General features: G+C 32.3%; 3 protein-coding genes across 4 annotated transcripts; 2 read left to right on the forward strand and 1 right to left on the reverse strand.

The window, feature by feature from the left end:
• The first annotated feature begins 1127 nt into the window (after window positions 1–1127).
• On the forward strand, window positions 1128–6610 carry LOC111276728 (histidinol-phosphate aminotransferase, chloroplastic). Its single transcript, XM_022862501.2, has 9 exons — window positions 1128–1489; window positions 2189–2272; window positions 2457–2611; window positions 2722–2819; window positions 3025–3133; window positions 3572–3729; window positions 5302–5444; window positions 5610–5750; window positions 6151–6610. The coding sequence occupies exons 1-9, from the start codon at window positions 1235–1237 to the stop codon at window positions 6280–6282; spliced, it is 1275 nt and encodes a 424-aa protein (XP_022718236.2). The 5' UTR covers window positions 1128–1234; the 3' UTR covers window positions 6283–6610.
• Window positions 6611–6801: 191 nt separating this feature from the next.
• LOC111276727 (uncharacterized) lies at window positions 6802–13134 on the reverse strand. The gene is made up of 7 exons (XM_022862500.2): window positions 12783–13134; window positions 11422–12213; window positions 10319–10668; window positions 8361–8569; window positions 7703–7959; window positions 7375–7553; window positions 6802–7283 (listed from the first exon to the last, which is right to left on the reverse strand). The coding sequence occupies exons 1-7, from the start codon at window positions 13015–13017 to the stop codon at window positions 7200–7202; spliced, it is 2106 nt and encodes a 701-aa protein (XP_022718235.2). The 5' UTR covers window positions 13018–13134; the 3' UTR covers window positions 6802–7199.
• A 4138-nt stretch (window positions 13135–17272) lies between these two features.
• LOC111276729 (Mitochondrial transcription termination factor family protein) lies at window positions 17273–21089 on the forward strand. 2 transcript variants are annotated; one of them, XM_022862502.2, is made up of 3 exons: window positions 17273–17499; window positions 18829–18896; window positions 20363–21089. In XM_022862502.2, exons 1-3 carry the CDS (start codon window positions 17391–17393, stop codon window positions 20942–20944), a joined length of 759 nt encoding a protein of 252 aa, XP_022718237.2. In that variant the 5' UTR covers window positions 17273–17390; the 3' UTR covers window positions 20945–21089. The 2 variants fall into 2 exon arrangements, with proteins under 2 accessions (XP_022718237.2, XP_022718239.2); XM_022862504.2 differs by having other exon boundaries at window positions 17290–17499; window positions 18824–18896.
• Window positions 21090–22472: the final 1383 nt, after the last annotated feature.

Here is a 22472-nt window from a genome sequence, read left to right on the forward strand (position 1 = left end):
AAATTGAAAGAGATTTTCTATTATTTAGATCATTTAATGAAAAATATTTTTTGATATTTGATTGTTTTCTAAAAAATCCATTTTTTTCAAATAATATTAATATAATAATTAAAATATTAAAAATTATTTATTATTAAAGAATATTGAAATTATTTATTATTAAAATTATTAATATTAAAAATAATTATATTTTAATAATAATATTTAATATTAAAATATTATGCTAATATAAAAAATACTTAAAATAAACTATGTATTATTTTTATATTATTTATTAATATATTATAATATTAGTTATTAATAGTATATTATTTATTAATAGTATATTGTAATATTTATTAATTAATATAACAATATTTATTAATATATTATTTATTAATATAATATTATTGATAAGTAAAATTATACTCAAAAGTATTGATAAATAGTTCTACTCATAAATAGTTTTTTTTTTTTTAAATATTTTCTCTTTTTTAAATCTATAAGATAATTTCTAAAAGAATGATTTTATTTTTCATTGCCTAATAAGTTATTTTTTGTTAACCAACCAATTTTTTACTAAATAAATATCTAAAAATATGAAAATTATTTTTCACAAAACAAACAAAATCTTGATTCAACCTGATTTAGCACATGAACATCTTTATTATAAATGTATAACATGTATCTCATTTTGATGGATTTCAAAATTAGGTGAAAGATGAGTTAAAAATTTTTTAAAAATTAAAAAGTTATTTTACAAATATTATAAATTTTACCAAAAAAATAATTAAAAATACTATACAAATTCATTGGAAAGACATCTTGAATATCATTCAATGAGATATAACAATATTTTTCTTATTAAAGCAAAAACTCAAATGCCTTATATTTTTTAAAATAAAAAATTGTGCCTCAAGAAATAGTCAAGTACAAAATAACAAGATATTAATATACTTCTTTTTATTTTTAATTAAAATTTTGAAAACACATATTTTTCAAATTATTAAAAATTATATAGATACTTTAGCAACAAAATCAAATAATTAAATAAAAAATAATTTATATATAAATGCCGCACGTGACAAAATCTGACTCAGCTTCAAATTCGGACAAAACTGGTTACATAATTTTTAGTTTTACAGTCTTTTAGGGTTTTATGCCTTTACATAATTTTTAGTTTTACAGTCTTTTAGGGTTTTATACCTGTTATCATTTCAAACATCTCTTCTAAAAAAACCTTTGAGAGACATTCATGGGTGTCAGCAATATATCCACCGCTGCTTCACTTTGTTTGGTCAAATCCAAAGCCAACTTTCATCAAACCGTGAATTCTCAAAGACCCATATGCTCTTTTGAAGGAAATCCTAGAAGGGTCATCATGGCTACTATCTCTTCATCTCCTTCCACTGTACCCGTCGAGCATGTCAATCAGAAGTTGAGTGGTGACTCTTTTATTCGACCTCATCTGAGAAAATTGTCTCCTTATCAACCCATTTTGCCTTTCGAGGTGATTGGAATAAAACCCGTATCACCATTCTTGTTGTTTAGTTTTATTCATTGATGATTGGAAATTTAACATTTTGTTTGTTATGTATTGGGTTCGAAAGTTTTGGTTTTTAGCCACTGTGAGTAGCTGAATTGGTTGAATGCTTGATTCTATTCTTGAATTTGAGTTGTCTTGGATGATTTACTTTGGTGGTCTTATTAATTGCTTCCTGGTTGAAACATGAGACAAGCTGACCACTATATACACACACACACATAAAGTCAAGTAGGTACGTTTGATTTTACATTTTTAGGATTTTTAGTTGTTTTTTCTTTGCTGATATAGTTGGCTGTGTTTGATGTTTTTTAATTGTTTCTAATATGGTGAAAGTTTCTGCATATTATAGGATTGCTTGGCATGTGTCAATTCAAAATTATGAAACTATACATCTTAATGCAAAGTTGTCTTATGGAGTCATACTGATTCAAAACCAATGAACAATATTTTGTCCCCCACTTTCTCTTAGTGCAGTGGTATATTAAGCAACTGATTTTAATATCTTGAACTGATTGATAAATTATGGTTGTTTCTTGCCGATACATGTGGGTTTAGTGACTTGCATGAAGTTTACTAGACCTTCCATCATTGGCTTCCTCAGTGCATCTCATGTTAATGAATTAGTTGTTTTGTTTTCTTAATGAGTGGGTGCTCATGTTCTAGGTTTTGTCAGCAAAACTTGGAAGAAAGCCTGAGGATATCATCAAATTAGATGCAAATGAAAATCCTTACGGTCCACCTCCAGAGGCAAGTCATATACACAACTACATTTCCTTTTTATGTAGCCAAATTATAAGCATGAAAGAAGTTGAAGAAAAAAAATATTTGGGTTGAATTTGATTTTTGTGTTTGGTATGTATCGATTGCAGGCACCATTCTTGCAATTGAGTATTCCATTATCCCCTGATTGCAAATTTCAGATTGTTTGTAGGTTCTTGAAGCGTTGGGGTCATTGAAGTTCCCATATATCTATCCTGACCCTGAATCTCGTCAATTGCGTTCTGCCCTTGCTGAAGATTCGGGGCTTGAATCTGATTATATTCTTGTGGGTTGTGGCTGCGATGAGCTTATTGATTTGATCATGCGGTTAGAACCAGGAAACTTAGTTGGCATACCTATCCCTTAATTTCTACTCTCATGTAGCTTCAAGCACTATTGATTTTCCTTTTCTATTTTCAATTGATATTTTGTTGCAGATGTGTGCTTGATCCTGGCGACAAGATTGTTGACTGCCCTCCAACCTTTACAATGTATGAATTTGACGCTGGTGTTAATGGGGCACAAGTTATCAAAGGTAGAAATATGCTATCTACCTGTTTCACTTTCTTAGGCATCTTCAATCCTAACTTCTTAATTATCAGTTTTTGCATCTTGTGCACGGATTGTTTTCTTGGTAATCACTGGTTAATCCATTTAACATTTTTGCACCTAAGTTGTCGAGCTGTTCATATTTGTCAATCTGCTGTAAATATCTATAAGCATTTTAATCTTCTGTGCAGTTCCGAGGAAGTCGGACTTCAGCTTGAATGTAGAACTCATTTCTGAGGCTGTTGAGCGAGAAAAACCAAAATGCATATTTCTAACTTCTCCTAATAATCCAGATGGGAGGTAAGTTTTTTCAATGTCTTTTCCCTTTGTATATCTGGGGTACATGAACATTGTCTATGTTCGACAAGAGTGCTGCCTGATTGCCATTCTTTTCTAGATCAAATATACTCTACAAGGCACAAAAGGGGTGCCAATCCTAAACTCTAAATTTTAGAGGACAAGAGTGATGAAAAAAATGTTTGATGGAGTCATGCTTTTTGAATTTGTTTTACAAGACTGCCTTTTCTTTTCCTGGTGACTTGCTACTATAATTTAGTTGGTTCTTTTTGGTCCTCTTTTGGGTGGAGTTTCTGAAATTATTATGGAGATTTCATGAGCTTGTGGACTATATTCTAAATGTGGAATTTTGGAAACTGTGACCATATGTTGCCCTGTTCTGTTCTTCCATGTGGATTTTGTTTTGATACCTTCATTTCTATGTTATTTGTAATTTGGCAGTATAATTAGTGATGAAGTTCTCTTGAAGATCCTTGACATGCCTATATTGGTGGTGCTGGATGAAGCGTACATTGAGTTTTCAGGAATTGAATCTAGAATGCAATGGGTGAAGAAGCATGATAATCTAATTGTTCTTCGAACATTTAGCAAAAGAGCTGGTATGCTTGTGATTTCTTGTCTCCGTTTTCAATTCTAGAAGTCAAGTTTTGCATGAATTTAGATGTTTGCCTTCAATTCTATTTGGTGGTGTGGTGTTGATAAGGTTTCAAAATCTTGAAAGCTGAGGGCTCATTGTTTCTTGATTGCTTTTCTTTTATAAAAGTGTACAACGAATTATGGATGAGATTATGATTTTTTTAGTGTTATTGCCTTCTTATTTTGTCTTTATTGTCAATCGTTACCTTTTTCAGTAGTTTGTAGTAAGATATCCGTAAAAACTTTGTCTGCTAATTGGTTTCCAGCACTGGAGTTCAATCCTTGAAGGAATAATCATTTTCTATATTGCTTTCGTACGGATTTCCTGCATAAAGGATCTTTTTTTATTAAAACATTGTTAATTTGAGCTTTCTGGTGCTAGATAGTGTTTGGTAGGTTTAAAAATTAAGAACTCAGAAAAAAAAAAAAAAAGGTGGGAGGGTGGAGGAGGGATATGAGGAGAAGAATATAAATTAGCATCTTATTCAGAAATGAATGTGTATTTTTTTGTTGGGCAGGAGATTTATTTTTAATATAACGTTTTTAAAATCATTTAGTTAGTCTCAACTTAGTGTATATGTTTCTTCCAAATAAAAACTTTTTTTAATGAATACAATATCTTATATTCATCAGGTCTCTGATTTAAACAATGTTGAAGATTTTTATGACTTCAATGTATGCTTTTCTCTTTTGGGTACCCTGAGGTAGTGCATCTTCTTAGTTATATGGATAGTACTCGAACTTGAGGAATCTATCGCAGGTGATATTAGTATTGGACTCTGCTACATTGTAGGCGATACATGTTAAATTCTTCAAAATAAATCTGTCAGTAAGCTTGAGTCTGTCCACCCGCCCTTTTTTCTGTGCACTGAATTAGTTTGTGATGTTTGGTATTTTCAAGAAATTGTTGTCCACAGGTTCTAACAAAATGTTTTCCCTTTTTTATTATATTTTAGAGTGGAGTCAGTTATGCAAAGCTTCCTTCTTTTTAACTTTTTCCCCTCTCTGTTGGAGTTGGCTTGTGTAATAAACACAAGAACTTCTCCTGAATTGAAATACTTAAAAAAAATGTCTTCAACTTGTTGCCTGAACCAGTTGCTATTAAGCTATTCTTGGCTATACTTTACCCTTCTCTTTAATGACTAAGTTCTCATGTGTTGCTTTAGGCAATTCTTATGGATCCCAGTCCTTTGCATTGTGGTTAACTATATATATTTTTGGAAGCAAACCTGCAACTTGTATCCTCTGGATAGCAAAGTTCTAATATTCCTTGCAGATGGAAATTCAGTTTGTGTAATTCAATCTTGATAGCAGATAGACGCTTAGCTGGTTCATTGGGGACTTTTTGGAAATTACATGTTTGTCAATGAATCATTGTCCTCAAAATAGTCTTATAATTATTCCTTTTCAAATTTACTTTGTCTCTTTCTGAGTGTATGTGGGGCATGTCTATACCCCACCTTCCCCATCCATACATCTCCAAGAAAGGGAAAAAAGAACTAAAACTTAATGTTGAAAATGAACATTTACCGCAGGTTTAGCTGGGCTTCGAGTTGGATATGGCTCATTCCCTTTGAGCATAATTGAGTATTTGTGGAGAGCAAAGCAACCATACAATGTTTCTGTTGCTGCTGAAGTTGCTGCATGTGCCGCATTGCAGAACCCAAAATATCTAGAGGTTCTTATCTTTTTTTCCCCTTTTCAGTTCTTAACATGATTTCGGTCTTTATTTAGGCTTCTTCAAATACTGGTACAAAAATATTTCTAAAAAGGGATATTCTGATATCTGGATTTACTTATGCTTGAGAATCATTCCTAATACTGCTCTTCAAATCTTTAACAGACAGTGAAAGAGGCTTTGGTACAAGAACGCGATAGGCTTTTTAAACTTCTTAAGGAAGTACCATTTCTGAATCCATATCCAAGCTATTCTAATTTCATTTTATGTGAGGTGACATCTGCAATGGATGCTAAGAAATTAAAGGTACATGATCTCTCTCCCATTCACCACTTCTTTGTTCTCTGAATTATTTTGTTTCTTGCATAATATTATGCATGATTTGTCATGGTTACATGCCTTCATCTTGGTTTTTTTTCTCTTTTTTTTTTAAGAAAAACCATAAAGTGCACCTCATACGAGATACAACATGTTTGAGATTGTATGTTAATCATCATAATCTGAAATGGATCATTTTGAGCTTTAGCGATTTGGTTGTTGTAGGAACCACACGGTGAATGGTTCATAAGATGCTTCTTCACCTTTTGATCACAATTTTATCAATGATCTATGACAATGCATCTTTACCTGTTGATTGAGATTCAGAATTTTTTTTTTTTTAACCTTTTCCGCTGCATCAGCCATGACTTCAAATTTATGAAAACAGGATGACCTTTCAAAAATGGGGGTAATGGTCCGTCACTATAACAAGAAAGAGTTGAAGGGGTATATCCGTGTGACTGCTGGGAAGCCTGAACACACAGATGCCTTGATGGAGTGCTTGAGGCGTCTATCGTGATTCCTTTTGCAAAACTGTGTTGACATCAAACAGGAGATTTATTCAATTTCCCTCAAGACCAGACAAAAAGTTTATATTTGAGTTGTTTGTTTTGTCATATGACAGATGGAATTGTTTTTGATGTTTTATGTCAACCGGCCTTTTGATTTAAGATTGTTAAATCGATAAATTTGTGCCGCACTGCTGGTAAAAACTGAGCCAAATGGTGCCTTAGTATAATGAATTCCAATATTTTGGGAAAGTATATTATTTATTATTGATCAAACATTACATCCTTGGTTGGATTTGTGATGTTAGAATTTAAAAATTCAAATCCCAAATTATACTCTTTTTTTTTTGTTTCATATCAATTTGAACATTTTATCAAAGTTCATATCAAATGTACACGTCAACAAAATCCTAAAATAAATTTAGATTCATCATACAACAAGAAGGGATTCTGCCCCAACTCAAGTAATTTTTAAAATTGCATTTCAACTCATTAACTGGCCAATTATCATTCAAGCCTAAAAGGCCCCATCAAAATAACGAACTTTAGTAGCCATTTGAGAGTGTTCAAAAAAATATTAATAATACAACAAATTTTAGGTGTAAGTAGTACAATGGTATTGGTGCTTCGTTACCTATGGACGTAACAATGAATGTGAAGTAAGAACAATGACGTAGAAGAGAATTTTGTTATCGACAGATCCTAGCAAATTAAAATTGAAGGAACTGCCGCAAGATGGTGCCATGCTTTAACATATCGTTGCAAGTTGCGAAATTCATTGTACTATGTCAATAACCATGTGCTGCAGCTGCTGCAACTTGTAACACTGTTATGTTCTTCGCAAGGAACTGAACCAGCAGGGCCAAGAAAAGTGCACAAAAAATTTTGAAATTCAACAGGAAAGGTCGATAATACATACAGCACAAATTTACAACGTTGCTTGTTGCTGAACATTTCGCTTCTCCTCTGATCTATGTCGAAAAAGCTTAGCTATGGCTCTCCTCTCACAATCCTGCAATGAAAGAGATCAAAGGGAAAACATGAGAATCTAGAGTAATAATAGTTCAATTTTAAAATATACAGCCACTTTTTGTCAGAGCTACCTTGAACATGTTTAGATAGAATGGTTTGTCAGGATTCATCCTTTTTAATTTCTGGTATGTATATGCGAAACTTAGCTGATCACGGGGAGTAAATCGCTCAACCTCATTGAACCAAAGACATGAGAACAAATTTGACATTGGAGTGTGTGCTCTAACAATAAATGAACCTTCAGGCACATCTGCATACACACATAGCAAACATTACAAAAAAGTAGTAAGCTCAAACTGCCATAAAACCCTCAGGTGTATTGTATATGCATTTGTGTACATGCATATGACTCCATGCATCTAAGTGTGCTTAAGAATACAAACTTGTTAATAAACTTACTGCTAGGAAGAAGCTTGTTTGGGTCTGAAGAGTTGAATCTTTTCAACCCATCAGCCCGATAGAAATCAAATTGCTCATCAATGACCGTATGATTATACTTGTTCAGCTTCTTATTTTGTGCAACCTCTTCCCAGACGCAATGTCGGTCATAATGATTAGAAATGGCATACTCATAACCTTTTCGCCACAAGAAGTAATCCAGAAGTTGTAAGGGGTCACGCTGTAGACGTAGTTTGCTATCCAACCAGATCGAGTACCTGAGACCACAATAGTTATGAAACAATGTCAAGCCTGTTTGTATAATATCATCCAGAAAACAGATAATCATAATAAAAAAACTTACTACCTTGAAGCCAGAATTAAACTATACCCCACTAAATGATAATAAATTTGGTTCAAGATTTATGCTTTAGTTAGAGCAAGTTATCTTAAAAAATGACTTCATTCACGAAAAACAAAGTCACAAAATTTTGCACAAAAAGCTAACAGAACTGTCAGTAAGGGTTGGACTATTTTAACCTAATAATATTCACCACAAAACTTCATCCATCATCAAATAGAACAAGAAAATCCTAAGCAAAGTAATTAAAAATCTTAAACATATAAAAAATCGGCGGAGGCATTATAAAATAAAAATTTCCAAATGCCCAGTTCAAACCTTGCAGAAGGAAATAGTCGATGCGCTAACAGTTTTGGTATTTTGCCCACTCTGCGCATATCATCATATGGAAGATTCTTTACAACCACTATCTTCCATAAACCAATAAAACCACCATCAGGTGATTGACCTTCTGAAAATAGTGTTTGCATTGTGATTTCATCAACAAACATAACAAAGCAGACATTTTTCCTTGACAAGCGAGTAACCTAAAATCAGGAGAAAACAATGATTGAACCACTTTTATAATTCAAATCACATTTTTCTCAAGTAATTCAAAGATACATATCACAAACACAAAATAGTTGTGCATGATAAACCCTTATAAGAAAATACAATTGTAAAATATGTATGAATGAAACTAGGCAGAGAAGTAGTCTAACAATTTTAAATGATGACCAATAAAAGTGGTAGGTCCTTCTTCCTAGTTAGATTATGTGCCACTCAACCCAGCAGGGGCAGGCTTTTTGGTTATGGAGTATAGCAGAATAATTATTAAGGTTTTATAATCATGTCCTTTCCCAGGGTCAGGACAAAAGTGGCTTTAAGGTGTCCCAGACAAACCCAAGATAGTATAATAAAATATTATTATTTAGCATATAAGAAATTGTATGCCCTCATAGCCATATAAATTGTTTATAGAGTATCAAATCTTGCTCGCTATGGAACTATCAGCCACCCCCGCTTTCAGGCCTTGATTTTCCTCAGTCAATCCACCACCAAAGACAGCTCTCCTCCCACAAACAGCAAGCCAGAAACCACCACCCTTCCTCTTCATTTTTTCCCTTCTTATCTTTTTGTTTGCCAAGCCGTGCCGTTGTTTTTCTCCTTTTCTCCAACTTAGCTCTAGAAGATAATCATGTCACCACAGACATCAGTCTTTTCGTTCAACACGCCGATCAGGATAACTTTAATGATTTTGAGAATTGAAAATCCAATATGCTTATTTGACAATAATTTGAATGACAAGACTTCGCTGGCGTATAGGAACTTTAATAATCCCCGCAAAGTGAAGCTTGGAGAAAAAGGTAACTCCAGTAATGGGTATGGAAGGAGGATGAGTCCAAGTCAGGGATTGGGTAGAGGATGGAGATTTGAAAGGCTGGTGGGCAGAGAACACAATCATTACCTTCAACCCACCTTATTGCTGCATATACAATGTTTCCTTGAAGGCATCTTTACCCAGCTCAAAAATTGGACAAAGTTATTAATCTGTGGAATGGAAAGAATGTATATACAGACTACTTCATTTTCTTTTGGCTTCAGAAAAAGTTTTTTTTTTTCCTCCTTCCTTCTATTGTTCATTATCCAAAAGCATTTTTTTGCCTCTGAATTGATGCACCCTTCAACATTCAAAAAACCTGGAAATTGCCATAGCAAAAGAAAAATACAAAACTTGCTAATTCTACAAGAAAATCACAAATGCAATACAGACATCAACATACCAAGTGCACAACTATAACCACTGACAGCCAAAACAAGGGGATGGGCATGACTTGAGACATTCTAAAGAAAGCGATAACAGGGAGGAAGGAGATATGGAAGTACCAAATTAATGCTTCACAAGGAAAAGGAAAGGAGAACAATAAAGAGAATGACAACTTATTTCTCCTCCTATATGGCTAGAGACACATGTATGTGCACTAGCATAAAGGTTCATAAAGGTTCTTATTAACGAACGATGCAAAAGATAAAACCCATGTCAGGTTATCACACAGTCACAGCGTCCAAATACAATCATAACAGTACTACTCAAGTCCAACCTCTATATGAAAAAACAAACTGAACTGCTTTGAAAGACGCATAAAAAGAAGAAAAATAAAGCAAGCATGACAGAAAAGAACAGCAGATAGAAATTCACATCTAATTCTAAAACCAGACATGCATACCTTTTAAAATTCAAAATCAATCACAAAAGGACAATGAGATTATGTTGTATTGTATGATTACACCCATACCATTTTGCCAGCAGGTGTCCTCAAGTGATCTGAATTTCCAAAAATGCAAGAGATGACAGCAATGTGGCACTTGCTGATATAATTTACATCATCTTCTGCCAGATCAAAGCCAGTACTTGGATATTCTTGTGGACCTTTAACAAACCCACAATTTATCTTTTGGTCATGTGCCAAAAAAGATTCCTCGCGTTCTTGTAAACTCTGACGCCCAGCGAATTTAGGTGTCCATTGCTCTTCTCCCTTGGGCTTCTCCTCCATTTGTCTATACTGTAAGGAAAATCGTGCAAACTTTCGACTTTCTAAAGGCTCTACCAGGTGTGTTGAATTGAATAACTTCATATCACATGAGCCTAAGATTTAAAAGTAAACTATTGGTCAAGAAGTAAATATAAAGAATACATATTATTTAACAGATAAAGACACAATGAGAACACCCAGATCTAGAAATTTCAGGAGGACCTTTAATGGCATCCAGGAATTGATAAATGAATTTAACCTTCATGTTAGCAAAGAAAACTGGGGTTTTAAACTTCTCCTAGACTACTTTGCGATTAAGTTTTATGTAACTTCCTTTTTTGATTTGGGTATTAAGGCAAATATTTTATATTTTTATTGTACTATTGAGAATAAACAGTTCTGAAAGTGTGCTAGACCAAAACATTGACAAAGTTTGCTGTTCTTTAGATAGGTGACACATTATTAAGATTTTAAAGATCTGAGATTTGTTCGGCATAAAGCTGTCAAAAAATTCTGTTCTTCATCTCTAATTTTTTGGCTGTCGATGTTATATTCATTCTGTCCTTCAAATTCCTTTTATGCAAACAGGATTTTCATACAAGCCCCAGCAAATGAATCCTAATCCTCAAGATTCGCCCAATCCTAATCATCCCTAGTTCTTTTCATGTCAAACCACAAACTTCTAACTGATCAGGGAAGAAAAAAACAATGTGAATTTTAAATCAGAATACCAGAGTCTGAAAAGCTAAGCACTGTTTGTTATCTTGAAATCACACTGAATACAATTTGTACAGACAGACAAGTCTATGTATGTTCTCATATATGTAATGACATCCAACATGTACATAACAAAACAGTAGAATTACCTGAAAACTTGCGGTGCCTTGGTTTTCTTTTTGAATCTGTCCGTGAGTTTTTTCCAGATTTATGACCAAGGGAAATAGCATGATGAGAATTAGCATCAACATCATCAAAATCTTGAGAGGCCTCCCTAGATAAAGTTGATTCTTCCTTAAGCTCTTTGACAACATGCTGATTGTTAGTTTTAGCATTAAAGAAAGTAGAGGACTCTTTAACATTTTCATCATGAGATTTTGCTTCATCTAAAATATCCTCCTTGTCATGTCCAAAATCATCATAATCTTCCATTCGACTATCACCAGCATCAATGCCATCATTATAGTGGTCGCCAGCATCATCAACCTCATCATGCATTCCAAAGTCCCTACTGTTAGCGAAATGAAGACCATTCCCAAGTTCTTTTCGTGATTTGCCCCCATTCTTCAGCGATGCCTCATATTCTGCTTCATACATTTTTAATTCATTGCGCCCTGCTTCATTGTACAACCCAACATCTCTACGATCCAAATCCCTATCAGAATCCAGGGAAGCCTCCTTCTCATTCTTCACTTTCATGGGAACATGGCCATCATCAAGAGACTCATCACTAGAATCCACAATTTTGTGCTCCACCATATCCTCATTGTAATCATCATCCCTTCTCCTATCATCCCTATCCCAATATCGTGAATCACGGCCATGCGCTACGGAACCATTGCCAAAATTAAGGATTGTAAAACTATCCATTCTTGTCACATTTGTAAGGAAATCAGAATCAACCTTGAAATCATCATCCTCAGAATGATAACTAATAAATTCTGCCCAACATACATCTAGTTAATAAATTGCACCCAGCAATAGATCATGTGATCTTTCATACTTGGAAACTTAAAATTGATCAAAACATTCATTCTATTACAATTAACTCATAGGAAAAAAAAAAGGTCCAACGTAAACCCTAAAAGGAATGTTTCTCCATTCATTTAATTGAAACAGATGACATCCATTTTCATCAAATGACATGACAAAGTTGTTCCAAAAAAGAATAACTCCATCGCAGAATCTAAACAATGCAATTTCCATAACATCCAAAACTCTAATTCTTTTTCGGCACATAATAATAATTATTTTTCTTTAAGTTTTTGAATCTAAATCAACAGGAACCTTCTCTTTTCTCTCCATTTCTCTGAATCCAAACGAATCCTAAGAATAAACAACCGGCACTGATCTATAAATAAGTAATTAATCTATAAAATGTGCAGATAAGCATTAGTAACTAAAATATCAAATTTCACTTTCTCGCATTTTTCCTGAGCAAACAAACAATAAATTACTGAAAAGAAGAAAATTTTCTAAAATTAACAGTAAAAAAATATATAAAACTGACCTTTACTATTATCATTTTTATCAGCAGAGATGTAATTGTATACGAGAACAGTTATAAAAAGAACGAGAGAGAGAACGACGATGAGAGAGCCGATAGAGATTCGGCGACTCTTGTCGGCGCGTCCCGATCGGCGCCATCGAGCCGCCTTGATCCCGGCGCCTCCTCTAACTCCAATGGCCACATGATCCGACGTCGTTCCGTTACCATAGTGGTACTGTTGCCTGTACTGAGGCATTCTCGCATTGTAATCTCCTTCTCTTTGTCCCTCTCTACTTAACTCACTGCCTTCTAGAGAGAGAAAAAAATTTAAAAATTATTTATAATATATATATATATATATATATATATTGTGTATGTATGTATGTAAAGAGCTAAAAAGAGACGAAGGGATTTGAAGTGTGTAATAAGAAACGTTTTTTTTTTTTTTTTTAATTTCTTAAGAAAAAAGAATTTTTGTTTTGAGAGACGGGGAAAGAAGAATCGGAGATGGAGATCAGGTTAGGTTGAATTTACGGAATTGTCCTTTGATTTGGAATGGATCTCAGTTTGCTTATACGCAAGTTTTTAATTGTGTTCCATTTTATTAAATTGATTTTTAATTTGTAAGTGTAAATAAAATATTGTTATATGTTTTATAATATATTTGTAATAATGACAGGGTCAGCGTCTTTAGCTTCTGTTCAATTTCGACTCAACTTTTTAATAATTTTATTTAATTTTGATTTGACCTTAAATCAGATTATAAATTTTGATATCCAACTAAATTCAATAATTTTAATTTAATATAATATGTGAAATATTAAATAATAATTTTATTAAATAATTATATATAAATATAAAATTAAATAATTAATAAAAAATATATATTTTTATATATATTTCAAGATAAAATATTTTAAATTATCTTTAACTTGATTTAAATTTTTAAAAAAAATCACATTACCTTCCACTCGATTTTAATTTTAAAAAAAATAAACCTGAATTTATTTGATTGAAATGAATTGAAATTTGTAATATATAAATTTTTTATTATACATATATATGTATTATTTATTAATTTTTTTATATTTTAAAATTTTATTGTGAGACTAAAATAAATTTTTTTAAGATTTTGAAGATAATAATATTTAAAAGATTTAACCAATGAATTGTTAACTCAATTGTACTAAAATTAGTTTCAAGGACTTCGAATTTGAACCTTAATCGTATAAAAAAAATGAAAAACTTTTAAAGGTTAAATTAAAATTTGAAACTAAGTTTGATAGATAAGAAGAGAGAGTAGCTGTATTTGGTTACCCTGTACATTTCCCAATGTGAAAGAAAGCACAAATTTTGAGAAAAAAAAAAAAAGAAGATAACTTAGGCTTAGGTTAAGCGCAATAAAACTTTGAAATTTTCTTAATTCCGAAGCAATTATTAACATATTGATTATAATTAATTTTTAAATACTTTTAAATTTATTTCAACTTCTACCTTTCCTGATCATCCAATTCATCATCAAATTGTTGGTGTTCCAATAATCATTGAAGAAAATTTTGATGATAAACATATGAAAATCAAGTTAAATAATAAACTTTGATATAATATTTCTTGCAACAAGAACTAAGAGTCTGTATTCAAATAATATAGCTATTAGTATTTTTTTAACTTAAAACTCCCTTCATTATTATTATTTTTTTTTTTTGCAAAAAATTACTACAAATGAAGAACAAAAACTCTAAAAAAATTCATATAAAACTTGGGCAACCTTTATAATCATGTATATTACCATTATCAATATTTTCAAACAATAGATAATGACAGTCGTCACTTGTTATAAATAATTGTCTTTCAACATCATTAAAAAAAAATTCAAATTTAAACTCTTTGAGCACAAAATATAAGCGCAAAGCACAATTACATTATTAAACATTAGGACCAACCATGCAGCGTTGATTACGTGAAACTTGGGCATTATCATTGCCATTTAATTTTCTGCTACAGCAGGGGAAAAAAAAAGAACAAAGCACAACATGCAATGATCAAATGGTGCAGCTAGCTAGCCATCATGATTCATGGAAAAAAAAAAAAGCAAGAACAAGAAAACAAAATCATTGTTTGGTATTATTTTTTACAAAAGTCCCTAGGAACCACCTTTGGGTTTGAATGGTTGATGTAGATACCAAAGAGTGGCCAAGATTGAAGAGGAAAACAAATGCACCCAAAATAAAACAAAGCATCAAATAGCCATTAATATAACAATTGATTAAATGATTGATACTTTTTCCTTTTTCTTTCGGTCACGTGATGATAATGCAGGGAATCAAATGGATATATATGGATGTATATGTACTGTTCCTTCTTACATTGTATGTATTATTAGTCTGCTTTTGTTCATATCTTCTGGTTTTATTTGTGAAGAAAAATCAGTTGATAGGAAAAGTTTCAATGTCACAACCTGTCCAAAATTAGTTGATATCTTTTGTGGTTTTTGGAAATGGCTCTTGGTAAGGCCCAAGGATGATGATGAAAAGGACCTGTCAAAGAGTAATTAAATTGGTATCACTTCATTAACTTGAACTTAATTTATAGTAAAACAAAAACAAGGAGGTTTGAAATAAGGATCTTTAGGGACCTAATTGTAAGAGACATAAAAGTTACATCCTTAAGTGCAATGACAAAAAATTGAAGTGCATTATAAATACTCCTCTTACTTTCTTGGCCGAACACAACATTAAGAGACAATAGGCAAATGAGAATTGTAAAGTTGTAACACAAATGGAGAATTATGACAAAGCTAGGGTATTTTCCCTCAAAATTTAGCCGCACCTTATTTTTCATAAAAAAAAAAAAAAAGTTGTTTTTTTCTTTGGGTAAGATAAGATTTGGCTTCTCTTTTGATTGTGAAATCAAATACTAACTAGCACGAATTTAGAATCCCACTTTTAGAAGGTTTGGGCAAGAGTTGCTTATAGATCACCTTTAAAGGCCAAATAATTGGATGCCTTTAGTCTTGATCACCTTTGATTTTCACTTCAGTCCTTACATAGGGCTGACTTTACTCAAGATTATGATATCTGTGAGTATTAATATGATTCTAATCAAATGCATATTTATAAATTTAAAATTATAAATATAAACACAAATATGATTCTAGGATGTCTCGACTTTGATTGTTTATTTATTCCTTTGCGTCTTATTTACATATGATTTATACTCTCACGATAATTATTATCATTGATGCCGCAACAATCCTTACAAATGGGATGTCGGTGGGTGATAACCCTTCGAGTTCGGGGAGTTCTCTTGAATCCGAATACTCTTTTGAGTACCGAAAGCCATGAGAGGAAGTTCCTAACGTGGCCAACTGTTTGTGTGTGCGCGCCTGTCCTCTTCTAGCTAATGGGTCGCGCTCTGTTTGGACAGGTAACGGTTGGGTTTGTCCTTTGATTAATGAATCATGTCTTGTTTGGACAAGTGGCATTTGAGTCTTGAGACCACCTGGGCTGCTCTTCAGTGATAGCTCTTGTGGGCTCCTTCTAATCTTAGGCCTTCACCCTCGGATGGCAAATGGACAAAACAAAGACAATGGACGCTAACAAATATATAAATGTGAGAACTCATCTCTTTAAACATATAATATATAAAGTATAAAAGAAAAGAAGGTTTGAAGCTAGACTTTTGAAGAAAAAAAAACATATATTTATCGTTGAACCCAATACATAATGAATTTATATTAACAAACGATATCCAATCAGTTTTCTTGGATATTTTCATATAAGCTCGATATAGTTTTGGACTAAATGGAATTAAATTAAGTGAAAATTAAATGCAAAAATATCAAACATCTCTTGGGACAGAGGAACTCGAAACGAAGGATAAATTATTATTATTATTATTATTATTATTATTATTATTATTATTATTATTATAAAATAAACTCCATAAAAAAAAAAAAACCCATACCACAAAATTTCAAGATGATTAAGAGGGATGGCAAATGTATCCGAATTCAAGTTTTAGTTACTAATTTCTTTTAATTGAGTGCTGGATAGAATTGTGTGTTTTAAAAAATGTTGGGGGGATTAGAGTAAAATTTAAGGTAAATATACTTCTACCCAACCCAATTTATATAATATATTTTTATTATTTATTTAATTTTATATTTATATATATTATATTAATAAAATTATTACTTAATATTTTTATTAAAATATTAATTTAATAAAAATATTAGATTTATATATAATTAAAATATAATTTATTTTAAAAATATTATATTAAATTAAAATTATTAAATTAAATTTAGATCAAATCAAATCAATTAAAATTTTATATATACATGAGTAGAATTAAATATAAAAAATATATTTTAATATAAAATAAAGCCAAACTTAAATATATATTTTATAAAATTGGATCAAAGTCAAAGTGAAAAAAATCGGTTCAGATTTGACTCGACCCGACCCAATTCATTGGCATTTCTAGATTGGTTAGGCCTTACCCATATACCAGGGAAAAATTCTACCAAACAAGTGAGAACCAAAAGGAAAACGTCAGTTAACTTAAAAGCTCCTGGCCATAGCCGAAGGACAGACAAAACAAGGTAGGCACCCAGACTCTGAACTTATGGTGAGCATATTTGGAGTGGGTTCCATCTTCGCTTACCCTTCCCTTCAGAGCAAACATCATTTTTTTGTTCTGTTGTCAAGTTCTCAGTTACATGACTCTTGTTCAGGTGATTTTTTCTTTTCTCATCTCTAACAACTAAAATTTGCAATTTTATTGTGACTAGCAAAAACGGGTTATTTGTATTTATCATGTTTCGATATTGAATTATATTTAAGCCTTGAATTCGAAAGAAATAATTGCCTATCAAACATCTTGTTTTTAGATACTTTAGCTATGAAAGAGTTTACTTTTCTAAATTCTTCTATGGGGCTATAGTTGCTTGTATGGAGTTAGGATAGGCTTGGCTTTACAGCATTTCACATTCCATGTTCAAGAGGTTGATAATCAATGAAAGGGTTTTCCAGGACTAGGCATTTTATGCCATGTTATTGTTGCATTTTTTGGTAAACAATCCTCCAAATGGTTTATTTGGAAGTAGCTTTTGCATAAGGGTGCATATGGGCTCCTTGATGGAGCCTCTATTTTGAGCACACCATGATTCTATGACGAAAGCTATTGGATTAATATGCTTTCCAGTTCCAGTTATAAAGAATGATGAGGATTGTGAGATTGTCTTTCATATTGGTTTTTATTGGTAGGTTGTTTTTTTTAACCAATGCCTTTTAAATACTAGTTGGTTCCTTGAATGCTTTTTTTTTTTTTAATCATGGAGTTTCTTGTCCTACAGATGGCTGTTTGAGTAGTTTGGCTTGGTGCAGTACTTTAAAATGAATTAAAAATACCTTCCACGGCTTACCAAGCTATTTGTTTTTCCTTAGGGTGATCTACTTAGCTTGAAAGAATTCCTGGATGCTAATAATACTTATAATGAGAAGTTCTACTGCTAGGATAATTTTTGTTTCTAATACAGTGAAAGTTTATTCAATAGCTTGGTCTTCCCTGCAATATCTCTAAACTTAGTGGTTTTAAGGCAGCCTAAAGTTGAACTCTACAAAAACGAATATGAAGTGGTCATAGAAAATGGAATTTTTGGGAAGCACCATAAACCAATTCTGGTTCCATTTAGGAATCACAACCTTGATTATTAAAGTATTATTAATATTTGTACTACTATCAAGATTATTGTATCCGATACTCTAAATGGTATGCTATCTAGAACAATTTATATAACTCTTTAAAAGTGATGAGGTGTTCCATGGTCTTAATTAAATGAAGATCTAGCTGGTCTGAGTTTGCTGGGTTTTTTGAACTGAGCAGTCTGATGCTTAATTGGATATTGAGAAAATGTAAGATATCATGGTTCTAATTGCATAAGTCATGATGATCTTAAACATAATTTAGCAGTCTTGTTATGATTTTGAATTTCTCTCTAAATTGTTCAGACTTTGTTGGCTACTTTGCTTCTTAAGCAGTTCTCATTTCTCTGATAGTGCAGGGATGCCAGGGAAATTATTTGCTTCTTCTCTCTCGACATTTGATTCTGCAACTTCTTGTTTTTGTACTGTAAGTATCATCTAGGCACTTAGTAAATTATAAAACTTATGAACAATCTGGACTGCTGATGCTATTTTATTGGGTTTAGAGAATTAGGTGTGTTTTATAAGTAGCAGTGAAAAACATACACGTTGATAGAACATAATAAAACCAATAAATCAACTCCTGATCTCTTTAAAACGAAATGACCAGGATTCAAAGTTGGTTATAAGGTTGGCACGGTGAATAACACCAGAATACTATCCCAGTAAGAAGAGTTCTTTAGGTTGCTTGATTTGCCACCATTGCAAAACAATGATTAAAAGAAAAGCAAGTTAGAATAAAGAGTCTTTAATCCATTTTTTCTTTTTGGTAATAAAAAATTCTTGTCTTAGATTTAAAATGAACAGATGACCAAAAACAAAGGAAGAATGAAGAAGAAAGATATCAGGCCTAAAAGAGCAAATTATACTAAATGGATGTCTGCTTCAACATTAAAGAGGATACTTCTGCAGTGCATGCTTAATGTCTACTGTTTCTTATCTTGATTCATACCTTCTATATTTAAGAGGAAAACAGTGAAATACTGCTAGAGGAGTCCACACTGCACAAGTTGTAATGAACCAAAAGGGACAAACTGGCAAAACATTGGGTATTATTGATTTGAATCGAGCCTGATATAAAGAGGGTTTTAGAGTCAAATTTTCGAATTTAAGAAGATATTTCTCACTTAAAGTGGAACCTGCTTGTCAAGTTTTTATGCTCTCTAGTTGGGGCCAACAGGAATCGCCAATTTATTGAAACCTAATCAGCCTATGCCAGTCTACTTTTTGCTTACTTATCGTGCAATACTCCAAGTATCTATCCCTTTGATTTGCTGATTTTGGCATCCAGAGCAAGTCTTGTTTATAAGGCTTTACATTTGGAGCTATTTTGCTGCACACCAGGTGGTAGACGGATATAATTCATTGTAGCTTGAATGGCAAGAAGAGAATCTCATTCTCATCAATGAAAACCAACAAGTTGTTTGCTAAACAGAAAACAAGTGAGGCTAACTCTTCTTTTGGGATGATAAACAAAAATCGTCCTAAGAAATGGGCTATTAAGGAGATTTCAGCAAGTAAAATCTTGATGCATTGATAAACAGTTTGAAGTTTTGTTATGTGGTGGTATGTAAAAAAAATATTAGTATACATTTAGCCTAACAGATAGACAACATTTATTTTGGAGGTTGAATTATTTGCATATGCTTGCAGACATAATCGTCAGGACTTTTTCTGAGCATTCCATTTACATCAACGTTTCCAATTCTTGTTTTCATACTTCACAGACAATTTGTTGGTTACCTGCTTATTATGACTGTGTTAAACATTTAGTTCATGGCATAATCTCCCCTTCTATGAGCATATAATCTTAAAAGGCACATCAACAGTGCACACGCTGCACATGCACCAGCATAAGAGTATGTACATTTATTTCCTCAATTCTTCTTGCAGCATGATGTTGCAACGTCTGCACCAAATATTGTACCATTCAGCATAACCTTCTGTAATAGCCTCCCACGGAAAGCAATAAAGAGATTTGGCACCGTCCATGTTTCTCCTAAGAAATGGGCAATTCATTCAACTGCACAATTCGAAAATTCAGCTCTGAGTAATGAAGACAGAAAGACATGGGAAGCTTGCAGGCAAGCTTTGTCTGCATTTAATTTCAGCACAGGGGAGGACGACAAGATACTTGGAAAGGCATTTGGCCATGTCCATTCACCTTATTGGGGTGAAGAACGCAAGAAGGAAGTACCAAAACTTGAAGTTGTTAATGAAATATTAGACTATCTCAGGAGCCTAACTCTCTCAGATGATGATCTGCACAAGTTGCTCAAGAAATTTCCCGAAGTTCTCGGATGCAGTATTGAACATGAGTTGAGAACAAATGTCCAGATACTGGAAAAAGACTGGGGAATAAAAGGTAAATCGCTTAAAAATCTTCTTCTTCGGAATCCAAAAGTGTTAGGTTACAATGTCGATTGTAAGGGAGATTGTATGGCACAATGCACGCGATGTTGGGTTAGGTTCTAGCTGTCTGAAATTAATTTCAAATACATTTCCGTACAAAGAGAGCATATAGTGTTCTTAATTTTTAGGCTACATGTGCTATTTGAATGTAAATGCAAGCTACCTTTTGGCCCCTGATATCTAATAACCTAATCTTCATGTTTGTTCATGCTTATTTTCTTTTTACTTTCTTATACTTTGTCAAATGGGGAGAATGGAAAATTGGGGAAGGGAAAATGAAATGAAACAAGTTGTAAATCATTTACTACTCTTTTCTTTTCTTTTTTTTTTTTTTTTTCATTTTTTGTTTTGAAGGCATTATTCATTTGTTAAGTATTGACCCACTTCTTTGTTCTTACTTGTACCGAACTGTCTTTTTAAGGGTAAAATCCTGAAAATACAAGATAGGGAGATTGGTCAATGAAAAATGTTAGGAGTTATTCCGACATTTGTATTTCAACGTTCAAGTCAATTCGATCTAAAAAAAGAGAAAGAGAATAAAAGTTTAAAAGTTATAAAGTATTAGATGATTTAAAAATACTTGGATGGGGTTATTTATACTGTGTGATGAGGAGTCTTGCACCTAAGATGTCCAAAGTCGGTATAAGAGATTAGGGTTGATCTTGTAGGTCTGAGTTGAATTGGTAGTTGATCGTCCAGGCACAATAAATCAGCAATTTGGAGCACTAATCAGTCGATTGCTGAGGTGTTCAAACTGACGTGAATTTCAAAATTTTAGGTCGATTTGTCTAGTCCACTTAACGAAAATAATCAAAATGCTTCACTTATCAATTGACTTATGCTTTGGAAAGAAATGATTAGTTTACTTTTTGGATACAAAAGTGTCCTAAAGAATTTTTTGCACTTAAAAATTTTTGTCCAAAAAAGGAAAAATGATACTAATTGATTATTAAGAAATTTAGAAAAGGCAAGTTTAGAATATACATATATACATATATATATATATTCTTATTTGACTTAAACATTTGAACTTCACTTATTTCTTATTTAATTTAAATAAAATACATTAGCAATGGAAGTCAATATGATCCGTGGTTGATGGCCGTCGTTCATGTGACTCTCACTTTTCTTCTCGCATTTGAAGACGCTAACGATGAGGATTGGCGAATCAAAAAATATGGAGCATCCAACTTTTATAGTTTTTTTTTTTTTTTTTTTTAATATGAAAATTGCTGAACAATTATCGAAGTTATATATCTGTCATTAGATTAGCTGTTGTTGAAACATTTACCCAAAATCAATTCCAAGCTGGCCTCCAAATAAAACTACCGTTGACTCTACCAATATAACACATTACTTTAACTAGAGTGATGCTGATGCCCTTTTACAGGTTGTAGCCCTGACAAGCAAAATTCCGTTGTTGTCACCTATGTATAAAATTTGCTCAAATGTCATTTATCCATTTATTTATTTATTTTTTAATAAATATGTTTTTAATATATTCAGCGGCGAAGGTTGAAATTAGGTAAAATTAATTTTAAAAGAAAAGAGATCAAAGTAATATTTTATTGAATTTGAACATTAGGTGTGA

The sequence above is a fragment of the Durio zibethinus genome, chromosome 7, assembly GCF_047325235.1.
Source record: "Durio zibethinus cultivar Kanyao isolate XHJ-2024 chromosome 7, ASM4732523v1, whole genome shotgun sequence".
In the NCBI taxonomy this organism is placed as follows: Eukaryota; Viridiplantae; Streptophyta; class Magnoliopsida; order Malvales; family Malvaceae; genus Durio; species Durio zibethinus.

Excerpts from the sequence above, each read along its gene's own strand:
- LOC111276728 (XM_022862501.2), top strand. The coding sequence starts at position 1,235 with ATGGGTGTCAGCAATATATCCACCGCTGCTTCACTTTGTTTGGTCAAA. Across the intron at positions 2,273-2,456 it reads CTTACGGTCCACCTCCAGAG|GTTCTTGAAGCGTTGGGGTC; the intron begins GCAAGTCATATA and ends GATTGTTTGTAG. Across the intron at positions 2,612-2,721 it reads CTTATTGATTTGATCATGCG|ATGTGTGCTTGATCCTGGCG; the intron begins GTTAGAACCAGG and ends ATTTTGTTGCAG.
- LOC111276727 (XM_022862500.2), bottom strand. The coding sequence starts at position 13,017 with ATGCCTCAGTACAGGCAACAGTACCACTATGGTAACGGAACGACGTCG. Across the intron at positions 10,669-11,421 it reads AAGGCACCGCAAGTTTTCAG|GCTCATGTGATATGAAGTTA; the intron begins GTAATTCTACTG and ends TTTAAATCTTAG. Across the intron at positions 7,554-7,702 it reads AAACAAGCTTCTTCCTAGCA|ATGTGCCTGAAGGTTCATTT; the intron begins GTAAGTTTATTA and ends GTGTGTATGCAG.
- LOC111276729 (XM_022862502.2), top strand. The coding sequence starts at position 17,391 with ATGGTGAGCATATTTGGAGTGGGTTCCATCTTCGCTTACCCTTCCCTT. Across the intron at positions 17,500-18,828 it reads GTTACATGACTCTTGTTCAG|GGATGCCAGGGAAATTATTT; the intron begins GTGATTTTTTCT and ends CTGATAGTGCAG. Across the intron at positions 18,897-20,362 it reads CAACTTCTTGTTTTTGTACT|CATGATGTTGCAACGTCTGC; the intron begins GTAAGTATCATC and ends TTCTTCTTGCAG.